Source organism: Sorex fumeus, unplaced genomic scaffold (genome assembly GCF_029834395.1).
Source record: "Sorex fumeus unplaced genomic scaffold, SorFum_2.1 ptg000129l, whole genome shotgun sequence".
Classification (NCBI taxonomy): Eukaryota; Metazoa; Chordata; class Mammalia; order Eulipotyphla; family Soricidae; genus Sorex; species Sorex fumeus.
This window is the reverse complement of record NW_026606186.1, coordinates 10,542,317-10,561,291: the sequence shown is the minus strand read 5'-3', so window position 1 is coordinate 10,561,291 and position 18,975 is coordinate 10,542,317. Positions and strand designations below refer to the sequence as shown.

Below are 18,975 nucleotides of genomic sequence, written 5' to 3'. Positions count from 1 at the left end.
GGGCTGCCCGTCATTACACTAGGCCAGATGGGGCCGCGTGGGGGGGCGGGGCGGTGGGAGGGCTGAAGCCACAACATGGAGACCGCCAGCTGCTCACCCCGCTCTAGTTCACCTCCCCACTGCCTTGTTCTAGGAGAGGAACTCTTGGCCGCCCCATTTCCACATAGGATGCAAACAACCAGAGCAGCAGTGACACACACCAAGGTCACAGGGCCCAGGGGTCAGGCGCAGGCTGACTTGCTCCTGCGCGCCCCAGCTTCAGGAACGCCTGGTGGGGCTCTGCCTCCCGAGACTGCGTCGGCTCTCCTCTTCCACAGGCTCTTCACCAATCGAAACACCCTGACTAGCCCTGACCCACCCTTCCAGATTCCACTGAGGAAGAGCAGCTTCGCCAGGGTCCAACGCCTCCCTGACCAGCCTTTCTCAGGGCTGGGCCCTGGACTCCCTCCTCTCTGTCTACACAGGCCCTGGGTGCCGGGGGAACGAGTGACGGGCAAGAAGCCCAGTGTCGTCCGGTGAGCCCACATCTGGGTTTCACTGTTTCCTCGGGAGGAGGAGACCTGTTGCCTTGTTTGGAAAATTAGAACAATACTGTGGTATCATTCCGAAAAAGTTGTAAGTGCTGAGAGGGAACATAAGTGAAAACTCCTCTGGGAACTCTGTATCTGGAGAGAGAAACTTCTAGAGAAATCCTCCAGGAGGAAGAATCTCCTGACAGGAGAAAGCTGGGAACTGGCAGGAAAACATCCCCTGTGCCCTTCTCTCTCCCGTGATGACCCGGGATGAAGGAGAGAGAGGAGGAGGCTGCAGAGGGGGCAGGGGTGACAGGTGAAGAAGGAATGACCCTGGTGGGAGGTCACAGCACTTCCCTCCACAGCCCCAGAGGTGATCCACGAAGAAGGCCGAGACCAGAGAGGTCAGGAAAACTGCTTAGAGCCAGAGACACAAGACTGGCACCCGAGCAGGCGTCTTCCCCCACTGCTCAGAGGCGGAGGGGCCTCGTTCACCCACCTCTGGATCCTTTGGCCAGCATGGCATTGAGGGCCTGGTTCTGCTTCCGCAGGAAATGTATTTCTGATGTCAGAGAAGTGTGCAGCTCCGAACCATAAGCACAAACGTTGGTCGAACCTAGAAAAACACACATAAAAAAATAACTCATGGGGGGCTGGAGCCATAGCACAGCGAGTAGGTTGTTTGCCTTGCACGTGGTCAACCCCAGTTTGATTCTCAGCATCCCATATGGTCCCCTGAACACCGCCAGGAGTAATTCCTGAGTGCAGAGCCAGGAGAAACCCCTGTGCATCGCCTGGTATGACCCCCCCCCAAAAAAAAAACAAAAAACATACAACTCACAGACAGAGTCCAGGTTATCAGTATGGAAGGAGCTTTCCAGAAAACCAAATTCCACCTGGGTATTCCCAGGACATACTCCTCAGAGCAGCGCTTCACACAGGGAGGCGGGGCTCGTTCTCTGTCTTTTCCGAGACCGGCACCGCGTGGCAAGAGTGGCGTCTTGCCACCAGTGAATACTCTATGAACGCAGCTCTTGCAAACCTTCCCATCAGAGTGAATTACTCTCCGGAGCAACCGCCTGCTCCGCAGTAGCTGGTGGCCATTCGAGCCCCCAAATAATTCAATAACTGAATTTACCAGGGAAAATGTAAAACAGAATGGATCTAATTCAGGCATTACCGAGAGTAACTGTGAAGGGTGGCAGCACGGGATTCTTTCCTGTGTTTGATAGGACTAATAACTCAGATTAATCAATGTCCCTGGTGGGGAAAGGAAGGTCTGTGATGGAGAAGGAGGGGGGCGAGGTGGGGGGAGGGAGTGAGCTGGGAGGTGGAGAGGAAGAGAGCGGAGGAATCACTGTCTTGCAAACTGCAGCATCTATAGAGCTTTGGGAAGAGGCTCCTCCAAGCTGAGGGCTCTGATGGGCTAGAGAGTAGAGGTGACGAGCTAGAGAGTAGAGGTCAAGGATGAAACGCAGCCCTGAGAACTCTGTCTTCTTGAGAGCTCTGTCTTCTTGTTACCAAAAATGCAGAAGCATTAGCATTCCCACCCAGAACAGACCTTTGTAATGCGAAATAATTCATGTTCTGCAAAATAGAACAGCAAAACAAAACTGACAATCATGGAAACAACCAGTTGCAGTTGGTCAACGGAGTAAGGCAGTGAGCAAGGGCTGGCTCCTAACTCCGCCTCACTCACGCGAGAACTCTGCCAGAAGAGAATGGAGATGGAGGAAGGTGGGGTGCCCCACCGAAAGACACACAGCTAAGATAGAAGAAGTCAGGGTCCACATCCAGGTCGGTCCAACTCCCCGGCCCACCCAGGTTTTTATCCTGACGAGAGCTGCTCTGAAGACAGTCTTCATGGAATGATGAGACTGTCTGTAGATCAACAAGGAAGCCTAAAATATTGCTCATTCAATGAAAACAGCAATCGAAGAGTAGATATACAGTGTTTTACCTTCCAGGGAAGGCAGGAAGAGACTGAGAATATAGATTTGTGCTTGTGTTTTAAGTAAACACAAGCGGTTACAGAAGAGTAACAAAAGCAGAAGAGAAGGAAGCATCAGATGAATGGGCAGAGGGCAGAGGCACTAAATGTTAAACCCTGTGAAAAGCAGTGAGGGAAAATGTCTTTCATAAGTGTTTCCACAGAAGAATCTTCCATTCAGAGATGACTGCGCTCAAGCAGGAATATTGGCAGCCTCGTGACTGATATGTGAGACTTCGCAAGCTGGTACAACACCAACACTTTTTATATTCCAACCTTGACAAAAAGACAAAAGACCGCTTTGTTTTCTGTTAAAACACCTATCTATTTCTCTTCGGCTGCCAAAGGCATCTGAGGAGCCAACCACCTCTCAGAGTGCCAGAGGATGGCTGACTTCACTGATGCCAAGGAATGAGTATCTATCTATCAAGATGCCGCCGAGTGCCAAAACACTCTTGGAAGTTATTCACTGACTTCTCATCACAACAAGACAAGAGGGGAACGCTCATTACCCCATCTTCCAGACACACTGTGGTCACTGGGGGTCGGTGTTAGGGTAAGTGAGCCACCAGGGAGGGAAAAAGTCAAGTCAGGACTGGGAATGAAGTCGGAGGTCCTTTCCCAAATACAGAGAGTGGGATGTCTGCCTTCATGCGGCCGACATGGGATTGATCCCAGGCACCCCATATATCCCATAGGGTCTCCAGAACCTGCCAAGAGTAATAATCCCTGAGCAGAGTCAGGAGTAAGCCCTGAGCACCACTGGGTGCAGCTCCCTGTAGAATAACATTGGTTTGTCCTTTCTGCCAGCCACAGGGAGCTTAGGTTTATTGGGCTGCATGCATTACAGTGCTCCCAAGGCACTCCCATTCCTCTGTGTTTATCTGTAACCTCTTTCTTGTATGCTTCCCCAACCAGTCAATCACCTTTATCTCCTAACAAGGCTCTGTTAACTTGTAAATATTGCTTTTCTCTTCTCCCAAAGTCCTCTACATAGTTACTTCAGAGCAATGTCCTTTTTGCATAGACACATGGAGACAGTTAATGGTAAGCTTTTGTAACTTGGGAGTTAACTGATTCCGAATAATATTCACTCCTGGGCATCTGTTCTCTCGACTTAAGCCTTAGTTGCCCTTACTTCCTAGCACCCCAAAAGCAGAGTCCCGACGAGGGACTGAATGGACCCAGGGCAAGCCGTGAGCTACCCTGGCACAGAAATGGACACGCCAAAGTGCCATAATACTTAACTATAAGTTCAGAGCATGGTCATGAACAAATTCTGTCATGATCCAAAAAGTAACAACTAGATTAGGACCCTGCTAGGGTTAGGAAGATTAATCTGGCCTGATCACTGTAGTCTGGGATCTATAATGAGATGTCCCCAGGAGAGCCACCCTACAAGATTAATGTATCTCTTACTGTGTTCATATAAAATGACTAATATTAGTAGAATTACAATGTTCATTAAGATGTTAATTAAGTTATTGGACTAAGGAAAGGAGAAAGACCCCTTAAGTGGCATTTCCCCCTTGAGCTGATCCCCTGGCTGCAGGTCATCAGGAAGGGTTTTGATATGTTTATTGTGCTACCTGACCTGAGTGTGGTTGCTACCCCCAATGCTAGAGTTGGGAGACCTTAGTGTGACCAAGGTGGCTCGGAGAGCAAGGGAGAGCAAGGGAGAAAGAAGCAGACAGGCTTGAGGGGCTTAGTGAGATTAGAACAGGAACGTGGGGAGAATGGAATAAAAGGCAAGTGATCACCAACCAGCCTGGCCTGCGTCTGCCCATAGCACATAGCACCGGCCGTCCTGGGTGGAAAGCAGCATGAGACCACCAAACGTAGGGAGGGAGAGAGGAAAGAAGAGAGGAGAGAGAGAGAGAAAGAGAGAGAGAGAGAGAGAGAGAGACAGAGACAGAGAGACAGAGAGACAGAGAGACAGAGAGACAGAGAGAGACAGAGAGATGGAGAGTGCTCCACGCCACAGGATTCCTAGTCACTTGGTGATTACACAGTCCCCAAACAAACATACAAATCAAATCAACCAACCAACCAACCAACCAACCAACCAACCACCAACCAGAGACAGCTTTTTTGGGCAAATATTTCCCAGAGGCTGGGCTCCGGGCCTTGCCCTGTCCTTGGTGAGGACCCTTCCTTACCTTGATCTGCTTCAGATCCTTGCCGTTCCAGCTGTCTCCGTAGCTTCTCATTTGTTTTAATAGATTCTTCTAGACGTTTCCTCAAACTTCGGATTTCTTGTATATGTTCCATTAGTAAGTCTACAGGAAAGAGGACATTTTAAAGGTATAGTCTGAAATCCCCAGCGAGGCGAATCATTCAGGGTGTGCTGTGACCCTGAAATTCCAAACAGCACTGGCCACATTCGAATCAACAGGCAATTCTCCCGGGCACCAGGGGGCGGCTGAGCGGTGGCCCAGGTTTCTGACACAGTTCTGTAATGATTCCGCAGCCTTCCACCAGGGAGGTATTTCAGAGCACATGGAAAAATTATATTCCATACAATTTTAATGCTAATTTGAAAGTAGCCTCTTTATTCTTTTAAATATCAAATATTAATTCAAAACCCTTCCTTATGGTGAAACTAACAGATGATTTTCAAGTCTGTTTGAATTGCCGCAGAGTTGATTAAACTACCTTTATAATGAATCCGGAAATCTTCAAAACTAATTCTTTGAAAAAGAATGTTACCCATTTATCACTTACTAATTTAAGACAAACCCAAAGTAAAACAGTAACCCCCCCCCTCCAGTGCCAGTGGGAACAGAAGTGGGGGGTGGTTTGTGCATGAATATAAAAAAAAAGTCTGACTTTCTGGGGTTGTTTTTCATCACTGGTCTTAGTAAGGTTCATTTCCAAATAATCTGCCTTTTCCCAAATAACTCTACTCTTAGAAATCCATTTAAAGAGATCAACAGAGAAAAAGGAATAATTGTTCCTTATTGGTGGGAATGCTGTTGGTTTGACTTGCATAAAAAATTTAAAAAAAATATATGGAGGTTTCTTAGTAAACTAAGACTAGGGCTTCCATATGACCCAGAGAAACTACTTCCTGGCATTGATCCCAAGAATACTTGATCACTTGATCACCTGACTTGATCACTTGACATTCCGTTACTCATCGATTTGCTTGAGCGGGTGCCAGTAACGTCTCCATTCGTCCCTGTCACGTGCTAGTGTAGCCCAATGGCATCTGCTCACTCCAGGAACACGAAGACCCTCAAACCCATCGTTCAGGGTCTTGACAAAGTCAGACCATCTTGTAGGTGGGTGGCCACACGATCTTCTGACATCCTGTGGAATCCAGTTGGTAATGGCTCTAGTCCAGCGGTCATCTCCAAATCACATTACGTGTCCAGCCCAACTGATTTTCAACGCCTTGGCAAATGAGACAGCGTCCGTCCCTGATTCTTGCCTATCAACGGAATTCGGAAGTCTGGATTCTTTCTCTCTTTTGAGTGAAACGTGATACTCCAAGCATAGCTCTTTCTATTCCTCTTTGGGAGAACCAAATAGCATTCTCATTATGTTTTCGTAGGGCCCAGGTCTCTGAGGTGTATGTTAATGCGGGAAGAACAGCGGAATCGAAGACATGTGCCTGGAGTTGGAGGTTCTTTGTCCTCTTAGCTATTTCTTCGACATTCTTGAAGGCATTCCAAGCCGCTCTCTTCCTCCTGTGCAACTCAGGTGCCAGATCATTCATCATGTTGAGTTCTCCACCTAGGTACACATAACTATTGCATTTGGAGATGTCATTCTGTTGAGAGCGAATGGAACATCAGGAACGAGACCGTTTCTCATAAACACTGTCTTTGTGAGATTCAGCTGTAGCCCTGCTTTTCCACACTCACGGTCGAAGTCGGCCAGCATTTGTGCTGCTTGGCTAATGTTTGGTGTTATTAGAACGATGTCATCAGTATCACTACCCAGCCGCTGTCACGCTCCAGGCTGCTTAGTGGTCGCAACACATCATAACACACTTAATACCCATCTTCCAAGAGTATCGCACCATATTTGATGGGGTTCAAATATGGTTTGAACCTTGGGAACACCTGCAAGGGTGATTAGAGGCCACCCTAAAAGCCTCTATCCCTCTCAGAGAGGTTGGCAAGCTACCGAGAGTATCCCGCCTGCACAGCAGAGCCTGGCAAACTATCCCAAGAACACAAAAACACTAATTCGAACAGATCTAGGTTCACTGCAGTGCGTGGTATAGTACTAGGATATGGAAGCAACCCAAGTGTCCAGCAACAGATGAACAGATTAAGGATTTGAGGGATATATACATGTGGAACACTATGAAGCTGAAAGAAATGATCAAATCTTGCAGCACACTGTGACTGGGATGGAACTGGAGGGTGCTGTGTTAAGCAAAGTAAATCAAAGCAAGGAGGGAAAACAACACTGGCTGATCTCATTCATTCTGTGGTAAACAGAGAAACAAGGGAATAAACACTTATAAATGATGGCAACCCCCTGGCCATCATTTACAGGACTGATATTACCAAGCTGGGGAAGGGGAATGGAGAGTGGACAGAAGGACAGCGGTGGGTCTTGAGCACTTTGGTGGTGGTGGACTCAAGACCACAGATAGTAACAGGGCTGTAAACTCACCACCTTAACTGAAAAAAAAAAAATTGGAAATTGTAAGTAAATAAATAGGCCGCCAGAGCTGCTGACAACCGTTTGCCAGAACGCATGGAAACGCTCACGAGGTAAAGAACTGAGGGCAAGGCTGCAGAGAGAGCACAGGGAGTAAAGCCTCCCAGGTGGCCAACACAGTTCAGATTCCAGGCACCACACAGGGTCCATGAGCTCAGGAGTGAGCCCTGAGCACAGGTAGGAGCAGCTCCCTGGCCTCACTCTGCTGGGTGTGGCCCAGAACAAACAAGACACTGAGGATAGTAACTCCAATTACTGTTACACCTGTTCCGATCCAGTTACACACAGGCTATTATCATCACATTATGAAGACCACATAAGGTCATGGAAAAATCAAGATCTAAATTGGTTCCTCGGCACAATCAAAACTCTATTTAAAAAGCAACATACATGAAAGACACAGATCTACTACCAAACGTTACCTCTGTGTGGCAGATTTCAGTTTTCAAAACGTCTGCATTATCTCAATAAGGTATTTATTAATATGTAGAATTTACATTTTCCAAATTTTCTAGGACATGTGTGTGGGAATGTTTTTTTCAGCCCTTGCCACATCTTATCTAACAAAGAAATGAAGGAAGCACAGTTCCAAACTAGAGGTAGGTTTCTAGAATCAGTGTTTAAAGCATAATCACATTAAGCATCCAAAGGCAAAAACTAATGCCTTTAATTCATCAATTAGGGTACACTCAGTATGTCTTGGTAATGTTTGCTTTAAAGCATCACACTAATGTTATGACCCAATTTTAATTCCTCCAAAACGACTTTCATTTAAAAGTAGCACAATGTGAGAGATCTTTTCCTAATTAAATAGTAATTTTGCCATGAGTTTGAATGTTTATGAGATGACTTAATTCCCAGACCTTCAGCTCGCTCCTATTAATGCCAGGGGAGTGGCGAGTCACTGGATGTGAAGCCCGCAGCCCCCATGGTGAGCCCGCTGCAGAGCCACGTGCCTGCAGTTGACAGCTGAGGCCTGACGCATCCCTGTGTGGCCCCTCGGTCCTGCTGGGGGGCTCTGTGAACTTCCCAGGGGTCGCTCAAACTGAGAGGCTGGGCCATGTGCTCTGACTGCGGCCAGCCCTGTGGCTGGCTGACCCACGGTCCACGCTGCCGGCTTCTGGGACAAACCCCCTCAGTGGCCATGGGCACAAGTCATCTGCTACCAAGTTAGGCAGGAGCTGGGATATTTCTAGGGCGGCAGGGAAGATTCCCGGGAACAGGACACCACTGTTTAATTTTGCAGCTGGAAGCCTTGAGAAGGAAACAATAGCCTCAGCCTTTACCAAAATGGATTAAAGAGAAAAAAAAAATTATATATCCCTCTGACAGGTAATCCTTGAAACCCCAGAATTCTCGACACAGCAAGGACCGAGAACAATGTGCCTGGCTAGTGGGGGGAGCGGTTCCCATGGACGGAATCTAGGTTACGAAGATGCCGCCCGGGAAGCCGAGAGCTCTGAGTGCTGGGATATTCCCCGCAGCACTGTTTGCAGTTATGAAATCTTGGAAATGACTTAAATGTTCCGCAACAGGGAGACATCAGGACAAGCGCCGCCCGGCTGTGCCGGGGGCCAAGCTGAGAGCTGGGTAACAGCAGAGCACCAGGCTCACGAGTGCAAGGGAGCACCAGATGAGCACCGTGCCGCCTGCACCCACACCAGACACAGGGCAAAAGGCAAAAGGGCAAACGCAGTGCTGCCAAGGCAACTCAGGGTCGGCGGGGCGGCTTCAGAGAGCACTGTCCTGAAGAGCTCATGGCTGCCGGGAGGACACAGGAGAGACACCAAAGTCACACCTCGAAAATTCCAAGTGAAAACAGCCACGGTTGAGGCGGCAGACAGGAGGAAGGGTAGAAAACAGTGGGGCGAGGGCTGCGGAGATCACCCAAAGGGCTGGAGCCCAAGGCCCGCTAAGCACAGAGATCCTCATCTGGTCCCCAATGCCAACAGCTGCCCGGGCACCAAGGAAAATAGGTCTGGAGGCTCCCAGCACCGCCAGGGAAGCCCTGAAAGGAAAAAGAAAGGCAAAGAAGAAGGGGCCAGAAAGAGTACAGCACCCTGTGTGCAGCTGACCCTGGTTTGGTCCCTGGCATCCTGAGCACCACCAGGAGGAATTCCTGAGAGCAGAGCCAGGAGTAAGCCCCGAATACTGCCGGCGGGGAAGAAAAAAAAAAAAACATTAAAAAAAAGAAAAAGACTGGGTATGGTGCCGCCAACAGGCCGATCTGTACCTGTGAGGCGAGTGCATCAGCAGCCTGTGGCGCCTTCAGACTTCCAGATACCCCAAAATTGCTGCTGTGCCTTTGGCCAGACCCCAAAAACTTGGGGCAAAGTTTACCAAGAAAGTAAACGGCCAAATGTTAGGTATGTGGGAGACACACCCACAAACCACCTCCGGCTCAGCTATATAATTGGAGGCATGGCCTCTCTGGTTCCTGATCGAAATGCTTAACAGCCATGATCCCAGAGACTCAGAAACAAATATCGAAACCCAATGGCTTTTGGCAAATACATCCTGTCCCTGCAGTAGGTTACCGGCCCTGGGCCATCAAAGGTGGGAATAGGTTTTGGGCCTTGGCCTGTTCCCCCTGCCGGCCCGGTGGCCGTCATCCTCCAGAGGCCACTGGACAGTCAGGTTTGGGCCCGCAGTGACGAGACACGTGGGGCCTCATGAGATGGGGGTGGAGCCGGCCTTTTCCTCCCCACCCAAATGAGACCCTGAGTCGCTGCCCAAAAATGGCCTCTCTGGTTCCTGATCAGACTGCTTAACGGCCATGATCCCAGTGACTCAAACAAATCTCGAAACCCAGCGGCTTTTGCCAGAAATGCATCCCGAACGCACAGTAGGTTACTGTTGCCGAGCCACCCCAGGGGGGAAAGGGTGCTGTTCCTCCTCCTGCTCTCCCTTGGCGGTTCGGTGGCTGCCATCCTCCAGAGGTCATTGGACAGTCAGGTTTGGGCCCTCAGTGACGAGACACATGGGGCCTCATGGAATGGGAGTGGAGCCGGCCCTTTTCTCCCATTCCCAACAAGATCCTAAGTCACCGCCCACAAACGGCCTCTCTGGCTCCTGATCAAGCTGCTTAATGGCCATGATCCCAGAGAATCAGGAACAAATCTCAGAACCCAGCAGGTTTTGGCAAGAAATCCCTCCAGATTTAATTGTTAAAATTTCGGAATTTCAAAATCACGCGGCCACTACTGCAGCCACGCAACATATGTTATTCATAACCAGCAATAGAAAACAAATTGTCTATTGTTGCCTTTTCGGCAGATCTGAGTTTTGGGGTAAAATCTCAAATAATAATGGTGGGTCTGGTGTCAAAATACTGAATGTCATCAAAGTAGAGAGAGAGTAATTTGGAAATCATCTGCCCCACAGGTAGGGGGAGGGTTTGGGGTGGGGGTATTCTGGGGGTTTTGGTGGTGGATAATGGGCACTGGGTGAAATGTACGGGTGTTTCATTGTATGACCGAGACTTAAACCCGAAAGCTTTGCACTGCTCTCACGGTGATTCAATAAATAAAATTATAAAAATGGGGGGGAAAAAAGTAAGGTGGAGTTCATGCACATGCACAATTCAATCAGCCTAATCAGTGGCTGAATAAATAGCAGTACTCCTACATAAAAAAAAAAATAAAAAGAACAGATAAAAGGGACAACAGGTAGAGAAGAGAGACATGTCCCCGGTCACAACAAGGACGGGAGGGCCTGCAACATGCCTGTCCACCAGCTCAGTGTCTCCTCGCTAGTTCTTCAAGTTGGCCCCGTCCACAAGGAACTATGAGTGGTCTCGGGGGTTCTTAGAAAGGGGCCGAATTTCGAATTTTCGATGATCAACGGGAGGGCCTTTTCTATCAAAGAGGCCAAGTTGATAAAAGTGCAGAAGCTGGTGGAAGGGGAAAACAACACAGCCTGCCCTCAGCTCAGAGAAGGCAAGTGGTTGAGTCAGAAACATCGGAGACCATGGAGAGGCACACAAACCTGGGCGGGATCCAGCCAGGAGTCTATCCCAGCGGACACCTGCCTTCCATACTAAGCTGGTGTCAAGTAGCAGCTATGCTCCGAGCTGCACCTCTCTTGGGGCCCTACAGCGCCCTTGGACACCACTGATGCTCCACCCCTATCTCCCTGACAGACTATCCCGCTGAAGTTTCATTCGAAACCAAAAAGCAACAGAACCTCCTGCCCTTGAGCCAGGCTGTCTTCACTGGGGCACTTCAGAGGGGGGAGCGGGTTGAGTTTCCCTCCCCACCCCCAGCAGAACCCCGGCAGCCAAAAACCTCCAGAACCAAGCCACAGCCATGCTCAAGGCCGCTCTCCACATGCTGGGACGAGTCTCACCCATGAAGGAACTGGCAGAGGAACCCAGGTATGAGGGACCCGTGCTGAGATCTCCAAGCCTGCTCGGAACAGGACTGGGCCTCCTCCAGCCCAGATCCCCGGTTTTCCAGCAGCTTGGCAGTCACACCCACAAACTGCCCTGGGTGCCACATAATCTCATCAAGGGCCAAGATCCAGAGACTATAAAATGAAGCTCCTGGAAGAGAGCAATGCAGTATTTCCTGGAGTGAGCGGCCACACTTGTGGCCAACGCGACCTCTAATACTCTAGCCCACTGATGTACCTAAAGTAGCACACATTTGTTTGGTTTTAACATACTTGCTTGTATTTTCTTACATAAGGGCTTAAATGGCCCCAGAATGAAATGCAACAACCTTCACACACTTCCCTCTTATTGTGGTGGGAAGATGCTCACTGGTGGGGTGGGTGTTTGAATATTATCTGTAATGAACTATTGTGAACTTTATAAAAATAAAATGCATCAAAATTGCAAAAAAGAAAAAAGGAAATAAAAAAGCAAGGGCTGGGGAGGAGAGGGGGAAACAGAGGGTTCACAATGCCAGAAAAAAAAAATGTTAAGTTTTTGAAAACCACTGTTGGATGCCATCCGGTTTCAGCGAAGAGCTGGCAGACGTGCCGGCGGCGTCCGAGGCATGTTGGATACGAGGTCATTCTCAGGGCTGTGCAAACAACCCACAGGAAGAAAAAGACGAGGATGTCTGTGAGCCAGAGTCTACACCAAGGATCTGTGATTTATAGACCAGGGAATAAATCTAACCCACTTCCTGTGCTGGGAAAAATCGGTTTACTGGGTCACAGTCATGTTTTCTCCTTTCCAAAGTGTCCATGGTAGCTTCGAAGCAGCACCAAGGACCAGCACTGCACAGAGGCTCAGTCCAGTACTCACTGAGTCAGCACTGCACATGTGTACTGAGCCGTGGTCTGTGCACTCTTCGTGACCTCAGTTTCTCAAGCTCTTCCAAACTGCGCCCCCTTTCTGACCCTGTTTCCTTCCGGTGGCCCCCACTTCTGTGATTTTCACCCCTCTAGCTCCTGATTGAGAAATGCTGGTCTCGACTCTCCCTGGAACCCACTGATGTATTCGATTATATACTCTAAGCCAGGGCTGCTGCCCAAAGGGGACAACCAAGAGTGCAAGGGCCTAGAAGACCAAAGGGGGGGCCAGAGGTGGGTGGAGCTCTACAAGGCTAATGCCACCACCTGAGCCCAGGGCTCCATCAGCAGAGGCAGGACAAGGAGCGGAGCCAACAGGCCGAGGGGTCACACCAAAAAGAAGCCCAGCAGAGCCATTACATTATAGAACGACCAGCACCGGGAGCTGGGCCCACTCAAGGACCCGCAGGGGTGAAGGCAAAAGTCATGAGGCTGACGCTGCCTCAGGAGGTCCCAAAGCAACCATAGGTAGTGAACCACATGTGGCCTTGGGGCCGGAAGTCTGTCCCTCTGGGATCTCGCTCGCTTGCTCACTCACTCACTCACAGATTCTCCTGCCCTCAGTGCTCACCCTGAGAAAGAAGAGTGTTGGGCCCCAGAGAAGTCTTCTCCATCTCGCTGTCTGGCTTCTGGTCTGGTGAGGACGACGACTTCTCCGACGTGTCAAAGTCAGACAGAGCTTGAGACACGGAAGGTCCAGGAGACTCAGGCAGAAGGTGCTGGTAGGTGGTGCTGGTCTCTTCAACCCTGGGCCACAGGGGCAGAACGAGAAGTCACTCGAGGAAAGGACTCTGGTTTAAGAAACCCTGAGATTATGTGGCCGTGGAACCGTCCCCACACTCGCAGCTCTGCTCTACATCCCTTTTTTGTTTCTCTGGGGCATTAAAATACAAACAAAATGAAAGGGCACGAGTTGGGGCAGCTGGTGAGGGTGGTCGGCCCTGTGCCGGCATTCTTTCAGCACACTGTGGGAAGTCGATCCAAACCCACAAAGCGGCATTACGGGCTTGAAGATAGTGAAACCCATGGGGTCCCTGAGCCAGTCCCACTATCATCACACGGTCATCAACCTGCATTTTCCAAAGGTCACCTAAGACTTAAGGAAGAAGACCCAGACATCTGGAAAAAAAACCCACAGGAATCGTCATTACAGATATGCTTCTTCATTGAAGCTCCTTCTCCTCCCCACGCCCCCGATTTTCCTATTACTTTGTGTCTCATTATTCATGGGCTCAGACAACAGCAAAGACGCCAGAGCGGCAATGCATTCCCGAACAGGTAAACACCAGACACGCCGTCGCTCGGACAGCGTGACGAATGGGTGGCCCAGCTACTGTCTCGCAGGCGGATGGAGTGGGCCAAGGGCACCCACTTCATTAGCTTGGGAGTGATCCACGTTGAGTGCTAGGTCAACAATGGAAAAAGGCAGAACGGAAGGAAAAGAAACCCGTAAGAAACGCAACAAACAGGAGACATGCGGCTGAAGAGTAGCAAGAGGTCCACTGTGCCCCTCCAGCATGCTCCAAGCAACAGCCTGAAGGACCGTGGTCTTTCAAGGTGGCCCGCCTGGCTGTGCAGAGTCAGGGCTGACCTCCCTCCGAGTTGCCTCTTCCCGTACAACTGAATCTGAGGACCGGCCCCTGAAGCCTGGATCCCAGCCTTCTACTCTCATCCTTTTGATGTCAGCCGAGTCTGCACCCTGGGCAGCTTCCTCCCCTCTCCACAGCCTACCACTGGGTCGGGATCCTTTCCTTTTCTGACGGAAGAAGAAGGCTGAACGGGGGAGAGGGGTTCTGAAAAGAGGGAAACAGGAGAGGGGTACTGCACCGAGCTGAACTGACTGAAATAAATGCCCCTCTAGGAGCCGTGATACTTCCCTGCCTACTGGTTCAAATAAAGCTGGAGGCCTTGATGATGCCAATAAAGTTGAAAACTCTGGACCCTGGGCTGGTCTCTGTTTCTTTATTGTATCCCTGAAAGCCCCCCAAAGGAGGGCATGAACAGCACTCAGAACCTTTAACAAAGAAACCAAAGAGGGTCTGACCTCGGCATTTCCAGGTGGTCACAGAAGTAAGCTAAAGAAGCACACGACCCACTAATTCCATGAACTCTCTGCAAATAACTACATGTCAGATCCCTGGGGGCTGGGGAAGACTGAGATATTTAAAACACTACCTCAAAGCAATGTGGAATTAGAGTCCAGGGGTTACAGGACCACGGATTCAAATTCAAGCTCCTGCGCTCTCTGCCCCTCAACTCTGACCCTTCACACTCCACCTTCTCCAATGCAAAGAACAGTGCTGATCATGTCAGATTAGAGGTAGTGAAGGTGCCAACACCCAGGGTAGTACCGGGTACCTAATCAGTACCCAGTGGACACAGAAAGTGCCTTTCCTTGTTTCAAGGAATTCTGGCAGTAGAAAGAGAAATTGGGAAGTATTCTCAAAGCCACGTGCTAAATGCTGGAATTGCGTGAGTAGCGAGGTGCCCAGCACTGTCCGGACAGTGGCAAGGAGAGATGGGGAGTCGGGAAGAACAGGCGGCTCTGGAGAAGGATTTTCAAGGACAAGAGAAGAAGGGTCAGTGTGTATGGCTTTGCGTCCAGGTCAGGCCTGGACAGGAGGATGGAGGGGAATGCTGGGCAACACTGAGAAGGGCCCCCAGAGGCAGGCTCCGGAGTCGGGGCTGGACCCTATAGGAGGCCAGGAGGCGAAGGGAGGAAGGACCATGTCCTCAGCACCAGGTCCCCTGGCAGAGCAGTGCCACGAGTGTTCTGAAGCCACCACACGCATGTGCCCTTGGTTCCAAGCGTCACTGTCACTTGGCCAGGCCTTGATGCTTTACTTCAAGCAGGTAAGGAGGAGGAGAGCACGTGGAGCAGGAACACGGACACACCACATCTGCCAAGTCTTATCAGGGCTGGACACTCACCTCTCGAGCTCTTCGTTCTGGGGGTTCATTTCCACTTCCGCTACTTTACCTGGAAGCAGAAAAAAATAAAATAAAAATACCTTAAGCAGAAAAACTTCTTTGGTTAAGTATCCCCCAATAATCTCCCACAGAAGTACAGTTCCACTCGTTGACATACTTGCTCTAACAATCCTGAATGTGAGAAGTGGGATCACCAAGGATCTAATGCAGACTATTAGGGTCTCTTCGGTCATTGCCCTGCCACCCGCCTTAGGAGGCAGGTGACAATGGCACTGCTCCTTGTCTGTCCCCAAATCTCTGACAATAACACTCGCGGCAGGAAAGGGCTCAAGAACAGGAAGGTTCTCGCCCAGCCCCCGCCACAAGCCCCTGCTGCCTTCCCTCCTCTACCTGCCCACCACCATTTGGTCCGACTATTCCCTCTGAACTCCATCGGAGCACTTCTCTGAGTTTGCCCAAGCAACGCCTGCTCTGTGCTGCCATTAATATTCCGCTGTCAGCATGCACAGACACCACGATCCTTCCGTTTCCTGGTTGACATTTCGGTCATCTTCAACTCTCTACTTGTGCAAATAAATGAAATAAACATCTTTGTGCATGCAGTTTTCTCTGCATCTAAATGACTTCGTTAGGAAAGCCTCTCAGAAGTGGGATTATGAGGGAAAAGGCCAGCGTCTGCAGTTGGGAGAAAGATGGAAAGAATGACGGAAACAAACTAAACCCCGGCACAGAGCTGGGTGAAAGACATTCAGCGCGCTCCTGCGTGGCATCAGTTGCTGTTTCAAAGGAAGCAGAGGAGCCCGATTTCAAAGAGGCTAACGACTTTATTTTTAAAAAGACTTCAGAACTCTGGAAATTGCAGGCTGGGACGAGCTCTTTGAAGAAACCAATGCGTGGCTAAAGGGGGGTGGGTGGGGGAGAGACCCAACCCTTCTAGAGCAGTACGTGGAAAATGAGACTATAATTAAACTGCACCCACACATACCATTTGCAAAGCTACTCCTCAAAGGAAAAGTTCTCAAGCACGGGGGTGCGGAGGGAAGGTCGGCTACAGGCTGGCACACTGGCGTGTGTCTATCATCCTCCACCTGCAAACCACCGAGTTCAGCTGCCAGGCTCCGTATTCGCTTCACTGGGCTGGCCACTCGGTGCCAAGAGTTCCGCACCACCGGAAAGGGGCTGGCAGTCACCACCCACCCCCCAAGCACTGCACCTAAGCCCCATCTACAGGAAAAGTGGAACTCCCGGCAGTCCCTGCTTCCCCTCCGCCCATGCCAGGCAGACACTCCCTCTAACGCTACCCCCAAGCTCTAGCAGGGCAGGGGACACAGCAGCCACTCTTGTCGTGTCTGGATCCTCTGGGCCGCGTCCTGACCTGAAAAGGCATGGAATACTGGTTCCCCAAGAGGTGGGGAGAGGCTTCCCGGCATCTCCAGTGGGGGGCACTCACATAGGCACCCCTCTTCCTGTCCCCTACTTTCCTCCTTTAGCGGCAAGACACCCCACTGGGTCAGACTCCAAGGCTCGGGTATGAAGTCCCGGATGGCGAGGCCACTGCCCATAGGCACACAGGGAGAACTCGGCAGGCAGAGTTCAGCTCACAGCAGCTGACATACTCAGTGGGGACAATGGGGCCCGACTGGCCCCCAACACGGCCCTCTGCCCCCATCTCCCAGAGAGCGGAGGACAGAAAGGCCAGATCCTGCTTCCCGCTCCACATCTTCGGTTCTTCTGGAGTCCATTTGCTCAGAGACCCCACAGGCCAGAGGATCCTTCAGAGCTCAGGATCTCAGCTGAAACCCACAGCCCCTGGCTCTCAGTTCCCAGCAAACCCAGGTCCACAGAAGGAAATGCCCCAAAGCCTATAGGGGTTCGGGCAATCCAGATTTACAGAAGTAGATCTTTGCGTGCGCGCGTGTGTATAAGTGTGTGTGGTGGAGGGGGTGTAGGGGAGTGGAAAGCTGGGGGCAGTCATGGCTCCGTGACCTTACTCCACCCACCCCTCACATAATAGTTCATGAAAACCAATGGAAAGGCCATTACTGTGCTATCTATGCTGTCCTAGAGACCCTGAATTTCTCCAGATGGGGGCAGGGATGAGCCTGGGTACAGGGGATCTGTTTCCTCCTGTCGGCTGGGTCGTGCAGGCTGAGCCCATCTTTCTGGACCATTCCACCCACCTGTGAGCTAGGTGTGGTGGGGGTAGCAGGATGAACAGGCTTCTAAGCCGCCCCATTCAACTGCAACCGAGCAAGAGGTAGACTAGGGTGTGGGGACTGGCCATCTGCTCCTCCACGCAGACCCCTCCCAGGCACCACCCTGTGTCAAGAAGCATCCTGAGATGCAGCCCCAGCTCCAAATCCAGAGAACACAGGGAATTCAGCCCAGCCTAGCAGCCCAGCCTGGCACAGGGATGCCAAAGCCGCCTCCTATCCAGAGGGCAGGGAAGGAGAGGGGAGGCCGGGGAGAAGAGAAAGGCAGAGACCCAAGCATGCAAGATGCCCCGCAGACAAACCCGGGACTCAACCTTGGCTGTTCAACCGCTCTGAGAATCTGAGGGTCACACCACAGACCCTTGCCCTGAGGAACACACAGACCTATGGAACCACACAGGGTGTCTGCCCCCTCGTGGAAATCTGGCCCTGTGGTGAGGAGGGCAAGCCCCAGCCCTGATCCATGAAAGAACAAAGCAGCTACTCCATCACCCTCCTTGGGTTCCACCAACGTGGCTAAGGAGAGGGCATGCATGAAGATTAAAACCTGGACTATTCTTCCAAAGAGCCCCAAAGTAGAAACCAGCTGAATGGCCAGCCCATCCACTAAGGAACCATTATATTACTCATGCCCCTAAAAAAATAAATAAATAAATAAATAAATAAATCATCTTAAAATACATTTCATCCCCAAGAACGCTTTGTGGCCACAAAAACTTATAATGTAGATTAACAATACCAATACTAGAACAAAGGAAGAGGTTGCAAATAGTCCCACTTCCACAAAAAAAAAAAAAAATAGACGTATAAAAATATACACATAGAAAAAGGCCGGGAAGTATAAACTCCAGGGTGTTCATGTTTTGCTGTACAAATGATGCAATTATATGAGTACCTGCTTATCCGTTGCTCCACAATAAACATGCTCTGCTTTGTATTAATACAAAGGAAAACTATTTAAATTTTTTAAGAACTCATGCTATGCAACTGCCTCAAATGTAAAACCGCTTTATGATAGGCCTGTTTCATAATTCAGGAGGCAGATCTCTCAGATAGCATCCAAGAAAGACCTACCTCTGTTACAGCTTATTCTCTGGGAGAAAAAAGAGCTGCTATGTTTCCTGGGACTTTCGTGCCGGCTACAGAAGGAAATCAAGGTCTGTTTGTGCTGTCTGCCAAGCGGTCGGCTTCAGCTTTCAGAAGCGACAGGAAACAAGCCATGAGGATCTCGCTGAGCGTGTCATGGTACAGAGTGAAAAATCAGCCGGGGAGTGGATAGGTGGATGGGGCAGGAAAGACAGTGGGGAGCAGAGCCCTGGGCCAGGGGCAGGCAGGCAGAGGAGACAGA

At 50.4% G+C, this 18,975-nt stretch overlaps 1 protein-coding gene across 1 annotated transcript in view; it reads right to left on the bottom strand.

Annotated features, from left to right (window-relative positions):
* The window catches only part of CDK5RAP2 (CDK5 regulatory subunit associated protein 2), a 189,426-nt gene that overhangs the window by 18,215 nt on the left and 152,236 nt on the right, over positions 1-18,975 (bottom strand). Inside the window, exons 25-28 of the mRNA XM_056138589.1 lie at positions 15,415-15,463; positions 13,055-13,230; positions 4,662-4,781; positions 1,012-1,128 (exon numbers count right to left, since the gene is read on the bottom strand). Of these exons, the coding sequence (XP_055994564.1) occupies positions 1,012-1,128; positions 4,662-4,781; positions 13,055-13,230; positions 15,415-15,463 (462 nt within the window). The remainder of the gene's footprint in view (positions 1-1,011; positions 1,129-4,661; positions 4,782-13,054; positions 13,231-15,414; positions 15,464-18,975) is intronic.